Source organism: Canis lupus, chromosome 15 (assembly GCF_048164855.1).
Source record: "Canis lupus baileyi chromosome 15, mCanLup2.hap1, whole genome shotgun sequence".
Lineage (NCBI taxonomy): Eukaryota > Metazoa > Chordata > Mammalia > Carnivora > Canidae > Canis > Canis lupus.
The window spans coordinates 30041683-30057033 of record NC_132852.1 but is presented as its reverse complement, the minus strand read 5'-3'; the positions used below and the strand labels follow the sequence as shown (position 1 = coordinate 30057033).

Here is a 15351-nt window from a genome sequence, read left to right as displayed (position 1 = left end):
TAATGAATTATCCTTTGGATGTGCATCCAATCTTAACTGTGTATTATGAGAAACAGACCTATTTCTTCTATCTTATTTCCAACTGGCAATGTGAGTGGAATTCAATACAAATCTCTGCCCAATATTCCTTTTTGTCAGAGTTGTTATAAGTGAAGAAGAATAACAGACAGTTGAATGAAACAAAAGCATACAGATGTTTTGTCCTATATCAAATTCCAAGTCAGTAGAGGAATTTTTTTTTTCAATCTCTATATTTTGGATCTACTTTTCTTTTTCAGTTTCCAAAGGCCCATACTTCCTTAATGATAGCACTGGAAGTTTCAACTTGTTATCAGTGGTGAGCCTAACAAGGCCACTGAGAGATCTGAAGGACTTACAGAAGCTGTCAAGGTCATACATCTTGACAAAGCACATAATACATAGAGGGCCTATATAGAGTGCAAGTAAATTCTACTTATTTTCATCACCAAATTGCATGAGCTATTCTTGTCTTCAATCAGTGCAAGAGGCACATTTCAAAGTTGTGTTTTAAAGGCTGTGAGTTTTTAAAACAAATGGAATTGAATGACAGAAAAAGGCGTGGAAAGGAATACTCTCAGATAAAATGGGCATTTTATAAGCAGTGGGCTGTGGTCTGTAAAATAACTTAATGTATTTATGGAAACCTCCAAAATATGCAACTTGAATTATGCTTGAAACTCTCTAGCTTGTCTCTTAGTGGAGAGGGCTATTCCTTGTGGCTCTTTCTGGGATGTGCAGTTAGCTTGGTTTTTAAGGAAAAGATGGTAATGTCATAAATAATGAGCTCTTTCTAGTCTGTGTGGCATCTCACTTGTGGTCCTTGAAAGGCAATGCAAGCTTGGTGAATCTAATGAAAATAATATCTAACAATTATTGAACACTCACCAAGTGTCACTGGGCTGAGTGTTTTATATGGATTGTCTTATTTAATGCTCATAGAACTTTCTGAAGTAGGTACTATTTTTAGGCCTGTTGTCATAATGAAGAAATAAGGTTTAGACAGATTAAAGCCCAAAGTAACACAGCCTGAGGGATAATTGGAATGCAAGCAGTCATTCTGCTTCCTATAGATTATAACAGACATAGTGGCAGATTGTAGGTGTGTCTGTATATAGGGAATGCATTTATCAACTCTGAAGAACATTCTAATGAACACTGGTAGGGAGAGTAAAGCAGAAAAATAAACTAATATATTAGCACCTTACTCTGTCTCTGGAAGGTCTCTGCTACAAGACTTGGTGGTGGCTGAGTAACCACCAACTCTAAACTCGGGTGTGGGATATATTTGCTCCATACAAAATACACATTTGCCTATAGGATAGAAAAATGGCAGTGCAACATAATCTTCAAGCATTGCCCAAAAAAAGCAAAATAAATTTCCCTCTTCATTTCAGAGGGAAAGGAAGAAAACAGGAAAAATTAGGTTGGAATAGAAAGAGCAATACTACAAAAGCCAGGAAAGCTGGCCCTTATCTATGTAAAGGGAAGGTTTGAAAGATCATATGTAAAGACTCTTCAGAATGTAATGTTCTATGGCCTAGTTATATTTAAAAGCCTAGTGCTTGGTAAATTTTAAACAGAATATTTGAGTTATTAAAGATATATTTAATCTGGAGGGTTTGACATCATGTAAAAAGAGTCAGGGCATCAGAAAGCATTATGTTCTTCCAGTTTTGCTGCTGAGAACAGAGTTCGATAGGCCATTTGGCCCTTGCACACCCTAACTTCTTCCTTTGTAAATCAGAATCAGTAAATCATCAGGTGCTGGGAGATGCCTCTAAAAAAGATCACTCTAAAGCCCTTAGCTCAGTTATCAGTACTAATCAGTTATAGACAGAGGAGCTTTCATTTCCAAATCATTAAAAAAAAAAATTTTCCTTCTGATTCTTGTATGATTAATTTTATTATTTTCTTATGTGTTTTTCTTTTCTTTCTTCCAGTTATGCCCTCCCTGCAGAACGAACCCAATATTATGATTCCAACCCCTTAATGAACACTTTACAAGAGGAAATGTGCTGGTTTTACAGTAACCAAATTCACTTTAAAAAATGTTCCCATTATTTTGTCCTGGCAAAACTCTGCATTCCTGGAAGCTGGGGTGATTAATGGCAGTAGCTAAGAGCCTAAGAGCTTTAGAAAATAAATGTCAAGGTGCCTGAACAGAGGAGAGATGCTGAGCTTTTCCACTGGCCAGACTCAACATACATTCACCAGCTGGACGTTCTCGGGGGGCGGGTTGGGGTGGTGAGGCCCGTTTGCTATGTTCACCATGTTGTTGCGTTCAGACCGAAGACTCTGCCGAAGCCGGTCATGAAGCTTTTTCCGTTGTTTCCTGGATAGGAAAAAGGGAGCATTTATTTTTTTCTCTTATTTACATTTCTTGGTACAGCCAATTCTTTATTCCACCAACACACAACTCAGGTAGGAGATTGGTGGTGGTGGTGGCGGAAGATGGTATGCCACTCCGTCTCAGAATTTGCCTATGGACAGAAGTGGAATCACACATTCTTAGTGAATAGATTTAAGAAGCTGAGTGGGATTCTTACAGAAATCTAACTGGACTGCTGAGAGATAAGAAAAAAGAGAAGACAAGATAAATCAAGTTGATACTTGGCTCAAACCTCAACTTCGTAATCAATCCATCTTTGCCTGAGCCTTACAGATGGTCATTTGTCTTAGGTAACAATTTGTGCCATGCAATTGATAAGGCTGATTTCATTTATAATTTTGCCTGTGTGTCTCTTAAGGAGATGCAGCTAATTGTGTACCTTCTACACAGTGTGTGTGCGTGTCTAGCATTGTATGTGAGTGCAGCTAGGTACATATTTTGCCCATAGATTTAGCACAATTGTAACATGATCTTATTCTAGTAATACTTTTTGTAGAGCTAGGTAATGGATATTGAAATATTGAGATTGAATATAGTAAGACTCGTAAAGTAGATTCCAGTATGGCTTATCTCTATCATTTACTCGATTCTGACAACACATGAAATCCAGAGGTATTAAGAAAATGTCATCTGTGCCCTTAATTTTATGGTGGTCTAAAAGCATATTGTGTTTGTTCCTCAGTGCAACATTCAGGTCATGATAATATCCCCATGACTAGTTTTGGCAAGAGAATTTATGTGATGAAGCAACAACATGAAACAAAACTGTTAACCTTATTTCCTACTTGAAGCATTTCTATGTAAGAAAGAAAAGTGAAAGGAATTCGGGTCACATGATAATTGTGTTTGTTAATAAAGGACCAGATATAGTGAACACAGATCTGCGTTGTTTTCTCTTATTCTTTCAAAACAAGATTTGCATGATTTTCCTCCCATGAGATTCCTTTTGTACATCTCACACTTTGAAAGCATTGGAGCCAATAAACTCATTAGACGAAATGGGAAAGTAATTGCAATAATGTTTTAAAAACCTGCATTCCCAACGTCACCAAGTGTTTCCATTATCTCCTAAGTCTGAGTGCAAAGTGGAATGTGTCCTCAGCAGTGACATGACAGGTGCATATTGGGCACCTACCACCGTCCTCTTGGTCCTCTTGGAATGTGGTGGGCCCACACTCATCCACATGCACATGCACATCCCACAAGCCCGTCCCTCCCAACCATTTCCTGGGTCACAGGTCATGGTGAATGTCCAGAAGTCTTCTGAACACTTTCACACAAATAGGCAAAGCTTTCTAGGTATGTGATTAGAAAAAAAAAAAAAAAAGTCCCCAAAATAGATTATTCAGAGGAAAAAAATGAGAAGAAATGCCCCCCCCGCCAACCCACTCCCCCTTCTCAAGACTAGGCTGTTGAGAATGCTTTCTGCAAAGCCCTGGGCCAGCTAAGCCGTCTTCTCTGTGCTAAGGAGAGAGAGGCATGGAGGAGGAAGGTTTACTTGGTTTTGCAGTAGGCCACCACACACATGATGCCGACCACAAGCAGGGCGATGCAGATGCCAGTGATGGTCAGCACTCTCTTCTGGTAGAGCTCCTCCGCTTCTGGAAAGTGATGAGAACAGATGTCACCAAAGCCCCCTTATTCTTGCCAGGACTTAAAAACTGAACAGTTGGCATGCTGCATGGCATTGTCCATGTTCACAAGAAAGTAAATATGTAACAATTCATTACTTTTGCAGACATACTTAAGGTACAGCATACTCTGCATTACACTTTGAGCATAAACAGCAAAGCCAGTTGGGGCCATTTGCAATAAAAAAAATTATACTATTAAATTACTTAGAAGCTACAGATATATATGTATTAAACTGGTAAATCATAAACATTAATTATAAAATAATTATTTAGTTAAAACTGTAGTTTTCAATTTAAAAAAATCCCTTGCAAAGGCAACAGGAATCAATGCCAATAAAAGGAGCTGGGATTGGAACCATTGGGACCACTCTCACCCTCCTCTGTTCCCCCCTCCCCACTCCCAAACCTCTTTTGATTTCCCAGCTATTTTATATTCCAGTGGTCTTTACAAGGAGCCATTTCTAACTTGAAAAAAAAAAAAATTCAGAGACATTTGCAAACATGAGCTTGACTTGTAGTTAACAATAAATCCGAGGCAGGATCTCTACCATTTAACAGTAAAATAAGAACATAAGCAAGACTTTGGGGGTAGCAGGGCACTGTATCAGAGAAAACCCAATATGGTGGGTAGGACAGTCTGGGGGCAAAATGAAGATTTGTCCTTTGAAGGACAATTATCACCACTTCACCAACTGTACTTAGAAACCAAATTTATCTGCGTAAAGAAACCACTAGCACACGTGATATGTGACTTGGAATAGATTGTACATCCCTGTAGTCACCAGCCTGGCAAATTAGCTAAAGGACATTATGGAAGGGAATGTGATGCTTAGAACTGTGGGTTAATAGTACCACTGTACCTTTAATGCAACCAGGTCTCTTCTTCACGGAAGTTTTTCTATTAGCAAATCAGTTTGGGGGGAGGGATCACTTAATTATGCTTTGGTAGGTCAGGTTCTTAACAAAACAGGCAGATTTAACGGTGAGCCTGATCCCTTGGGAACTGAGCTTCCGACCAGTCTAATTACATTTATTGGAAGACATTCGCAAGTTCACCAAAAAAGAGAACTCAAACTGCATTTAAAAAGCAATGTAAGCCAAACTTGCCAAATTGATTAAAAAGCTGGCCAAAAACTGGGGGATGTCCTACAAATGAAGGTCTCTTATCTGGACATCAACATGGGGCCTTAGGAAACATTTTCAATCTTCTTTACGGAGAAAGGGCAAGCCGCGGGAAGTTTTCTTGAAATGAAAAAGTGCATTTTAATTTCTGTGATACAGTAGACCTTATCATTAAACAAAACATTTCCTACAAGCCAAGCCCATGGTAATCAAATTCCAGTTAACAGGTCAGGAACATTGTCAAATCAAATTAATATAGCACTGATTATTAACAGGAGGAGGAGGAGAAGAGAAGTCAGTGGGTAAAAGACTAGAATGCTGCAGAAATTTTACAAAAACAAATCAAAAGGGTTGGAAGTGGAAAGGAAAAAACAAACCAAGAGGACAGACAGACTGACAGAATGACAGAGAGAATGGGAAGAAGTCAGGTAGGAGGGAAAAACAAGATTAAAAGTGAAGGAGCCATCTGAAGTCCCTGGCACAGCATGCCTGATACTAAGGGAGGAAAAATAAATAAACAAAATAAAAGCAGAGGGAGGAAATGCTGGGCAGGAAGAGAGAGTGGATGCAAAGTTGGAAGGGTTATCCCATACAGCATAACTCCTACCCTAGGCTGGCGGTCACGTGGAAGCCACAATTAGAAAGCAAAGCAGCTGGTGCATTGCAGTGAAACAATGACCCAGGAGACATAGAGTGGGGGGTCACATATTTTTGTGCCGCAAAAGTCAGATGAGGATGTGGAATGTGAATGCTTCTATGTTACTTGCTGTGTCTGCTGCCTCCCCTCCCCCAAAGCCCCAGGACAGGGAATTAAATTTCATGAGGTGTTAATCTGTGAGCAGGATCCACAGGAACCCCCTCCTTGACCTGGCATGCGCATCAGTGTTTAGCAATTTGTCTAAGAAGGGGAGGCAACGCCCCACTGGTCCTTCTTCCAGGGGCCCCGGACGCAGGGTTCCTTTGGGTGTGATGAGTTGGTTCAGAAACAGCAGTCTGTAAGTATCGTTACTATGAGAATGAAGACCCTGCTTTACTGTGCCCTCTCTGGCTCATTCTCTTGGCTTCTTTCGAAAGGGTGAGGGCTTGGTACGCTGGCATCTTAACATTCTATCTTTAGAAAAAGCTGGGAAGTTACTTCTGCCAACTACAAAAATGGCATGTATCTAAGGACTAAAGGGGTAAAAGGGCATCACTCATACTCCCAGGGATTCCGTCGACAAGGTTTTTGAGGCTGCTAATTATGAAAGAATAGACTGACCTCAGTTTGTTAGAACATGTGCTAAGCTGACTCACCATTCTGCCCCTGTTATATGGGAAGACACATTTTTTCCAGTGTAATTGGTCATATAGAGATAAAAAGGCAAGCTCAGTAAAGGCCAAAGAGTATAGCAAAAGTGTCGAGATGAACCAATCAAAACCAAGGCCCATGGAATACAGATATAGGATTAAGATTCTGTATTCAAAACAGTATTTACTGAACATACTACATGTTTCTCATCTCGGTTTCTATTTCATTTTCCAATGATTTACTACTGTAGGGGACCCCCCTCCCCACTTTATGAATGTGTTAAAAGGGAAATACTTGATGAACAATCATATAAACAATGGGCTCTTTTAACCCTCTTTTTCCCTTATTTTTTTTCCCCAGTGTGTGACAGGGTCAATAGGGCAAGAGCAAATTAGAGGCAGTGCTGAAAAAAAAAGAATCCATCAGTCCAGTTGGTGGATCTGCCTTAATAAATGGAAATGCTTTCGAGTCTTTACGGTTTGGCTGGACACATTGAAGTCAAACAGATCAAGCATGTTTTCCAGTCTGATCTGGCCAGGCTAAGAGACAGAAGCCTTGTCTTTCTCAATGGTAATTGACCTTTGAGGTCTGATTTTCCTTAAGAACGGAACGTTCTGGTTCAGCACACTGGCTGTCCTGGGACTTGTGGAGTCTTTGGAACCTTTGCCTTTAAGAGTTGTGCAGATACCAGCATGATGTATCTTTACTGACCCTCAGATCTTCCTGAGGGAGAGGTCCTATATCTGAAGTATCCATTGCCCTACCTCATTGTTTGGGAATACAAATATTAAATTCTAGTTAGACCCTAAAGTGATAAAATGGGACAAAGATGCTGTTAAGGAAAAGGAAGAAGTGATGGTGGATTTTTCTTCCTCCCTGCAGGAAAGGCCGGTAAGCCTTTTCAGTAGTAGAACAATTTTTATTCTGAAGGATGTAATCTAATAGATCCCTCTCATCATGTAGATAACCCACCACCCGAGTGGTATTGGTGGGAACTCTCTTGCTTTTTACTCTTGGGAGATGTTCTGTGATATGCAAAGGGTCACTCACATATGTGGGGATTTTCTCATCATATGAATAGTCTCTCTTCCAAGTTTTTTCTTGGGCAGAGGGATGGGCAATCAATTGAATTTCTACCTTGTAACGGACAGAACTTGCAACAGCCTAGTTTTCCATGAATGATGGAAAGTATATTAGGTAGAGACTGTGATGTTATCATCCAAAAGAGAGTAGCAAATATGCTACAGGGTGCCCTCACTGCATGATGTCATCAACACCAGCTGCAGGGAGATCAGCTATTCTTTTAAGCAGGACATTGCTTTGTTGACTCACAGCCATGCTCGAGGGCTGCGTGTGGTGTTCAGTAAGCCTGGGTACCTGCACTGTCGGGCCTCTGGGGTGACAGAATGGCTTCCCTTTCCTCCCAAGACTGACCCTGGCTCCCCGTTATCTAGGATGAAGCCTTCAAAGGGAGTATTCCCCAAATTCATATGCCGATAAGAGATATTTTATGTTTACAGTGTGAACGTTTCTATTTGATTACTTGTCTGGATAATCTAAGTGACTCAAGGTTAATTCCATTAGCGCTAGAATTTCCACCTAAAATAGCACTGGGCTTATTTCTTTCTGTTTTCTATTTCCTTGCTCATAAGATAATGAGGTTGACTAGAGTCGCGCTTGAATGTCCCCAGAAAATCAGAGTCTGCGCATATGATATTGCATTGCAACATAAAGGTTTTCCATGTTACTCTATTAAGTGGATGATTTTTTATATTGAATGTCAAATTCTCATCAGCCTAAGATGTGGTGTGTTTTTAAGCTGAGGCATTTAGAGCTTCTTTTGTTCTCTCAGGGCTGGTTTGGTTCCTCCCATAGCCTTATGCATCTCTCCAACTTACCCCAGCTCTGCAATAACAGCATGGTCAGATCCAATCAGAAGGTCAAGGAACATAGGATATGTGTGACTTTGCAGCAGGTGAGGTGGTTTTAAACTCTTAAGTGAAGTTTGGGGATCTAGAAACTGCTGTACTCTGACACTTCGGTAAACTACCCATAGATTGGAAGCAGAGAAATCATTGTTATAGCTGTATGATCCCTTCTGAAGGAAAAGGAAATTAGTTAAGAACTGAAAGGTAAGAGTAGAAAGGGAAAAGATTTCAGCTCATAGGTTCTAAATTCTGCAGGCTAAAAGGAATGATGATTGTCCATACCCATAAATTCAATCCCAAGATGCTCTGCCAATGCAGAAAGTTGACAAAAAAAAGAAAGAAAGGGAAAAAAGTTTCAGAAAAGAGCAATACACTGCACTCCAAAACACATTACACATGACTATTACGGCTCTCTGTGCGTGCACATTTGACAGGACAAATGGTGGGTGGTTAAGGAAGCAGTGCTCAGGTATGCTCTGTGAGTCCCCATAGGGAGCTCTTCTTTTTTAAGAGGTGTGCAAATACCAGCACACCTGTCTTTATTAACCCTTAAAAGACCTTACTGAGGGAGAAGTTGTACTGTTCAACTATCCTCTATGCTACTTCATCATCTGGGAACAGAAATACCGTATTTGTAACCAAAAAAAGCATTCGGTATTATTTCATTCCCCTCTTTAAAAGGCAGAAGCAAAGTTCTAGAGAGGTGATTCTGTTTTTTACCCAAGGGCACACAGTGGCAGAGCCAGGAGTAGAAGCCAAGAGTATAGCGATTTGGTCTGAAATTTTTACTGCATTGGACTTACATTTTCCATAGTTTGTGGATGGTCATGCTCTAATATTTCTTGTTGTTTGGGTTCTTATTATTATTTTTTAAGAAAACCTATCTCCTTTTCTGCTCCCAACCTTCTACTTTCTCCACCACTTATATAACATTTTATTCACAGAAAGCAACAAATGCTCCTGTCCAAAATGCCAGAGAGGGACTTGGGGGCACAGAGCCTACTTCCAGTTTTTTCAAAGAACTCCTGGGTGGCATAGGACAAATTGTCAATGCCTCGCTTTTCCAAATTAAAAAAAAAAAAAAAGAAAAAGAAAAAAAAGAAAAAAAAGAAGGGAGCTGAGGGAAGGATCCAATTCTTGGAGTCCTTAGTTAATCTCAATGTATTACTTCCTCAAATAACAGAGAACCAATTAGACGATCACTCCACAGTGCTGAGCTCTGACACCCAGGTGGGAGCACAGGGTTCCGAGGCCCTGCGGGTGGGGCTGACCAGGGAAGGCGACTCAAAGGCCTGAGCTCACAGCCCACAGTCCTGGCACAGGTGTCGAGCAGAGGCTCCAGAATGAAAGGACTACTAGAACCTGGACAGGCTCTAGTGAAGAAATGGGGGAAATGGGCCAATTAGAAATAAAAACAAAAAACCTCCAGAAATGAAGCAAAAGATTGTTAATTGAATTTCATTGGGTGGGACCCTTGAGGATTCGCTATTTGTGCGTGTATGGTGGAGACGCCTGTGGGAAGAAGAACGGGATGAAAACAGATTCAGAAGTCTAGGCTTCTTCCCTTGATCACTGACTGGAGGTGCCAGGGCGGTCCATAAATAAGACAAGGCATCTCTTAAGTTTGAAAATGTGCAGTTGAGAGGTTCTTCTAACAGAAACATCAGTTTGGGCATGGACAAAGGACCTCAAGTAGAGAGCAGAAAATAAGATGGTAAGTGTGCTGGAGCTGTAACAGTTCCAGGTCCTGCCTCTGCCATTTGCCTGTCCATTGACTTTGGACCAGTTAGTTTCTCACTGACAAAATGCTTAGGATCCTAACATGTGTGTCCCAGGGAGACCCTGTGGAATAGAGGAGCCATGAAAGATGCTGGCCAACAACAAAATGGTTTAAGAGCTCGGACCTATCTGGAAATCTACCTTGGGCCACTTATTGCCTGTAGGATTCTTTTTAACTAATTCATGGCCAGGAAAACTTTGAAAGCTCTTGGGATATACCCAAGAATTTAGACTTTAAAAACTTTTCACCTCTTAAGGAAATAAAGCTTCCAGATTAAAAAAAAATTAGAGTATATCAAATAACAATAAGAGGCACGATGTATAATAGATAGTTTGGTCTGCCCTAGGTCAAGGGTACTCAGGCAAATAACCTAAACTTTTTATAATTTAAAAGCCAAGGGATTTAGGATTAAATTGGTTGCACAACGTTCACGGCAAAATAACAATTTTTCAAATCAAAATGAACTTCACTTGTTTCTGTGCAACACTCAACTGGACAAAATGACATCTCCCCCACCCCCATTTGCTCCCTTCATATAAACTTTGGAACATTAAGTAAAAGAATTCATTTTCCAAGGAAGTGATCTGAAATTTCCTTTCACATTTCCTTGAAGATGGGACTCAGTTTTTCTCCCTAGAATCCCTTCCATCTTATGCCTTTTCCTCCTACCGGTCAGTAATAATTTAAGGGTTAAAAATCAAGAGATATCTACAGAAACTCTTTCCAGAGAATCATTATTCCATGCCTACATGAACACTGCTAATGATCTACATTAGTTGCGTAGAAAGCTTGGTTAAGTCTTCAATAAAATTAGTAGCATGCCCATGCATACATATTACTGCATTTACAGTTTTATAGGTAAGTCTGTGAGCCTAACTATAATTTCATTTCATGGGAAGTCATTCATATCAGGCAGCTCCAATTTCAAATAATTCAAAGGGAAATTGGTCCTTAAAACTGGAATCTCTTCTGGCCATAAGCCCTAACGAGGACACAAGCAGAGGAAACATGCATCGGTCATTTTCAACCCGGAGCAAATACTGCTCTAATTTATTTTTTCTATTGCTGGCTACATTTCTTTCATTGTGAGTCAAGGAAAGAAGAATACACAAACACTTTTCATTTGATGAAAAGGTTATTACTTTCTATCTGTTCTATTTCATCTAATGCTGGCTTAGGCTCATTATGTGTCATACGCTTCCTATTGAACTTGTGTCTAGCCACTACATTTTTCAAATTAAATTAATAATTCAGAAACACCAAGGTTACTGTAAACAATTTAGTTTCCTTTTCTACATGTGATTTCCTGCTGTGCAGTAAGCAATATCAAAAATTAATTTAAACCTAAGAGTCTTCAGAAACTATTAAATATTGACTCACTAATCCTTTGCTTTAGGATTTGATAATTATTCGAAGAAAACTGATTAACCTGTAGGTTAATTTAAATTTTCAATTGCATCACAGAAAAGAACAATAAAACAACTTTCTTTTACCACAATTATCTGTACAGGATGTCATGGTTTCTGTTAAAACTTGAAGATATTCAGGATTTTACTCTTTAATATTTTGGGCCTCCTTATGCAAATAATATCAAAGACATATGTATAGTCCTGACTCTCTGCATCTCTGAGACTTCTCAAGGAGTTCTGTAAATGCCACTGCTAGATGGGACCAATTTGGTGTCTGACTTTTAATTTTTGACTTACCTTTACAAATGTAGGTACTTTTTTTTTCACATATACAAATCCGTATTGCCACTGAGCCTTTTGAAATGTAATAGGAGACTCTCTCTTCGCTCCCAAATTTCCATGTGCACATGAGCACGCTCACCAACACACACACAATAAAGTCTCACTGACACTCAGTTGGACTTTATGATAATTTATGTCAAGGATTGTGCCTTTATTCTAACGTCAGCAAGATACACATGTTGGATAAATAAGTTAGTAGCTTCAATGGTTTTTAAAGCATTTAGAAATCAACATAATAAATTTATGCACTAGTAACCTCTGATTCAAAACTACTTTTAAGGATATCTACTGGGTTTACACATTCCAAGAATATGGTTAAAAGTTATATTCTATAATTTGGACTAATCAATAATTACTTCCTATTATATATTAGTTTATATATGACATACTTGTCCATACTGACTCTATTAAAGCTGTGAGTGCTTTTTTATGTTTAATAAATTTATAAATCAATTATGAATTGTCTGTATAGGCACATGCCCCCACTCCTACAGTGATGAATTCAATCCTTTAAATAGGAATTCTGTGTCAAGATAGGTCAAATTTGAAGCTGACTAAACTTGACAATATTTTCCTGGAAAGTATTACAAACACCTTTTATTTCGAGGCAAATGGCTGCCTTCAAGAAAACCATATAAAATATACATTTGTTCTTTTCTTTCATACTTTAAATCCATTTTCATCCATCAATAAATGCCCATAGGAAACTGTGACCAGAAAAATTGCATCAAATCCTAATAATGTAAGTTATGTGCTAATAAGCATTTAAAAAATTGTACATTCTTTTAGAATGTCATTCTTTAACTGAAAATGTAGTTCAGTAAGTTGAAAAAATGTTTCTCTTTGAACCTGGGGAATAGCTTTTCTTTTAAAATTTATGTATGGGTTTCAGACTTTATGGACACAAACAATTAAGTTTTAATCATTGCCACTGTGGCAACATTTTTTATCCTTTGTGCAGGCTACACTGTAACTTGAACATAACGTTCTTAAAGCAGCAAAATTTATTTTCCTGCCTTCTATAGAGGGATTTGCAGAAATGAAAATTGAGAACTTAAGATACAGAAGTTAAAAAATTAACTTCAGGAAAGACAACTTTGGAAAGCAGTTTCTGAATGGCAGCTCTTACATTTCCAGATCTGAAGCAGCATTGATGCATAGCCGTTACAGATCTTGTTCCTAAATGGGCTTCCTATCAATCTTTGTTACATCAGGGTAAATACGAATGCTGCTTTCCTGAATGTCTTCCAAAAGTACAACCGAAAGCTTACTGAAGAATTTATTTAAGGAATCACACTGATTAAATACATAGTAGCTATTTTTAAATGATAGCTTATGAAAAAGAAAATGGTCTAAAATAGAAGTTGAAAACATTTTCCCTGGTTACTACTGTCAGATCTAACTGCATCATTACTTAGAGAAATAGCTTCATTTTTAAAATGCTTTTCTCTATACAATGCCCTAACATTGCTTTCAGCACACAATGAAACTCTACATAACACCAAAAGTTCAAGTATAATAAAAATGTTCAGAATTTTCACTAAATTCTAAAACATAATGCTATCAAATTTATACAGGCACATGATTTGCTAAATCTGTATTATTTGAATACAAACTGATTTCTAAAAGGAATGACTTAACTATATTGAGTAGAATTCTATTACTTCTCTTCTATTTTTACTTTGCATCTTATCTACCTCTAAAAAAATTAACCTACAGGTGTGGGGAGAAAAGTTCTGTCCATTAAATGTATATTATTTAAAGATTTGGGGATAAACGCAAGGCTGTCTTTGAAAATTTAGCGATGTCAAATTACTAATTTTTCTCAACAGAAAGTGGCCTATGATATAACCTTTGATGGGCAGCTTATGGAAATACACAAAAGCAACACCTCTCTAAATAAATGATTGAGTATTATGGATGTCATCTCCCTATAATGCATATGAAATTAATTTTTCCATGAAATTTATTCTTCCATAAGTGTTAACAGGAGGAACTGAAACTTATTCTTTGCATACACATGAGTAAAGATAAATCTAATTCTTTTAGGGCCCCCAAATGACCGGCTCATGTTGCTATTCCTTGTGTTATGTGAATTTACACCGATTTAGCTATGTGAAATATTTCTGAGGGTGAGCAACTGACAGTCCGAATCAGGGGTTGATAAATCCAACCCACTTACTTGCTTTTGTAAATAAAGTTTTAATAGCACACAGCTATGCTCATCAGTTAATGCATTGTCTATGGCTGCTCTAGTGGAACCCTGGCAGTTACTGGCTATACAGGTGATGTTATTACCGGCAAACTTGGAATCATCTGTTCTTTCACAGGAAAAAAAAAAAATTCAACCTTAAATATAATGCTTTGAAAGCTCCAGAATTAAATGGGACAGCCCAGTTCACAACGGAAGAACAAAATGCTTAATTTAGTTATCCATGCACATTATACACATGTGAACTGGCTTGCCTGGGAATGAGGTTCAAAACTTCAAGAAGCCATAGAAACCTGTCAAAATGTCCCAGTTCTGCATTTAAAAATATCCATCTAGAGGTAAACTATTATATTTCAAAGTAAATAATAATTTTTAAGAACCTATTTGTGCCTAAAATTATCATTAAAACTAGCATAAAGAAAAGCTAATATAAATAAATGATTGCTTAAACTAGCTCTGAATCCCTTTTTTCCTAAAGCAACATAAGGAGAAGCCAGGATATCTCATTTGCTGTGAAATGTTTGTTTGTAACTTTCCTACTCAGTGCTTTTTTTAATACCTACATGCAAACTGTTAATGAAGAGAAACATCTGAACTCTTTTTAGTATGTTTATTTGTTATAAATAACACATTCTGAGCCAAAATTAACTTACCATCATTTCAAGTGCATTACTGATTACAACTTAGCAACATCCTTCTCGGGGTGTTGCCATTTTATAAAGAAGATGGGACTGCTGAGCGGAATGATTTTATTTTATCAATAAAAGTGAGACTTTTAAATGCCTTTATTATAGTTGCACTGTGTGATATTGACTATCATTGTGTATCACATTATCCAGTATCAATTTCAGAAGCATCCGGAGCCTCACACACCTATTAGTTATCTCAGAGCCAACTAGTCACGAACAGAGGAAGTAATACAATCGCTTTTGTTAATGTTCTCATGCGACAGGCAGAGGCAGTCAGTGTTAGACCTGGTAAAACACATCTAGCTCTAGGTGAGATCTGAGGGGAGACGCAGCAACAAGAAAGTGGCACCGATTGAGCATGCTCCTACTCAGGCAGAGACAGAAAGGGAGTGGACGTACTGTAGAAGCTGGCCATTACGTAGTTTTGGCAGCGATCACCAGTAAACTCATTTGGGCACCTGAGAGAAGAAACAAAAAACAATGGTAGAAAAAACAGAGAAAAAGAGAAGAGGTGAATATACGCGAGAAAGAAGCTCC

General features: G+C 38.4%; 1 protein-coding gene across 18 annotated transcripts in view; it reads right to left on the bottom strand.

Moving 5' to 3' along the window:
• NRG1 (neuregulin 1) overlaps positions 1–15351 on the bottom strand; it is a 1074255-nt gene that overhangs the window by 13528 nt on the left and 1045376 nt on the right. For 8 of the 18 annotated variants that reach the window (XM_072776369.1, XM_072776372.1, XM_072776376.1 and 5 more), the window contains 4 exons: positions 15214–15272; positions 8665–8688; positions 3909–4011; positions 2227–2353 (listed from right to left, as the gene is read on the bottom strand). In XM_072776369.1, coding sequence (XP_072632470.1) covers positions 2227–2353; positions 3909–4011; positions 8665–8688; positions 15214–15272 — 313 coding nt within the window. The remainder of the gene's footprint in view (positions 1–2226; positions 2354–3908; positions 4012–8664; positions 8689–15213; positions 15273–15351) is intronic. The other 10 variants (XM_072776371.1, XM_072776374.1, XM_072776380.1 and 7 more) reach the window with 2 other exon arrangements.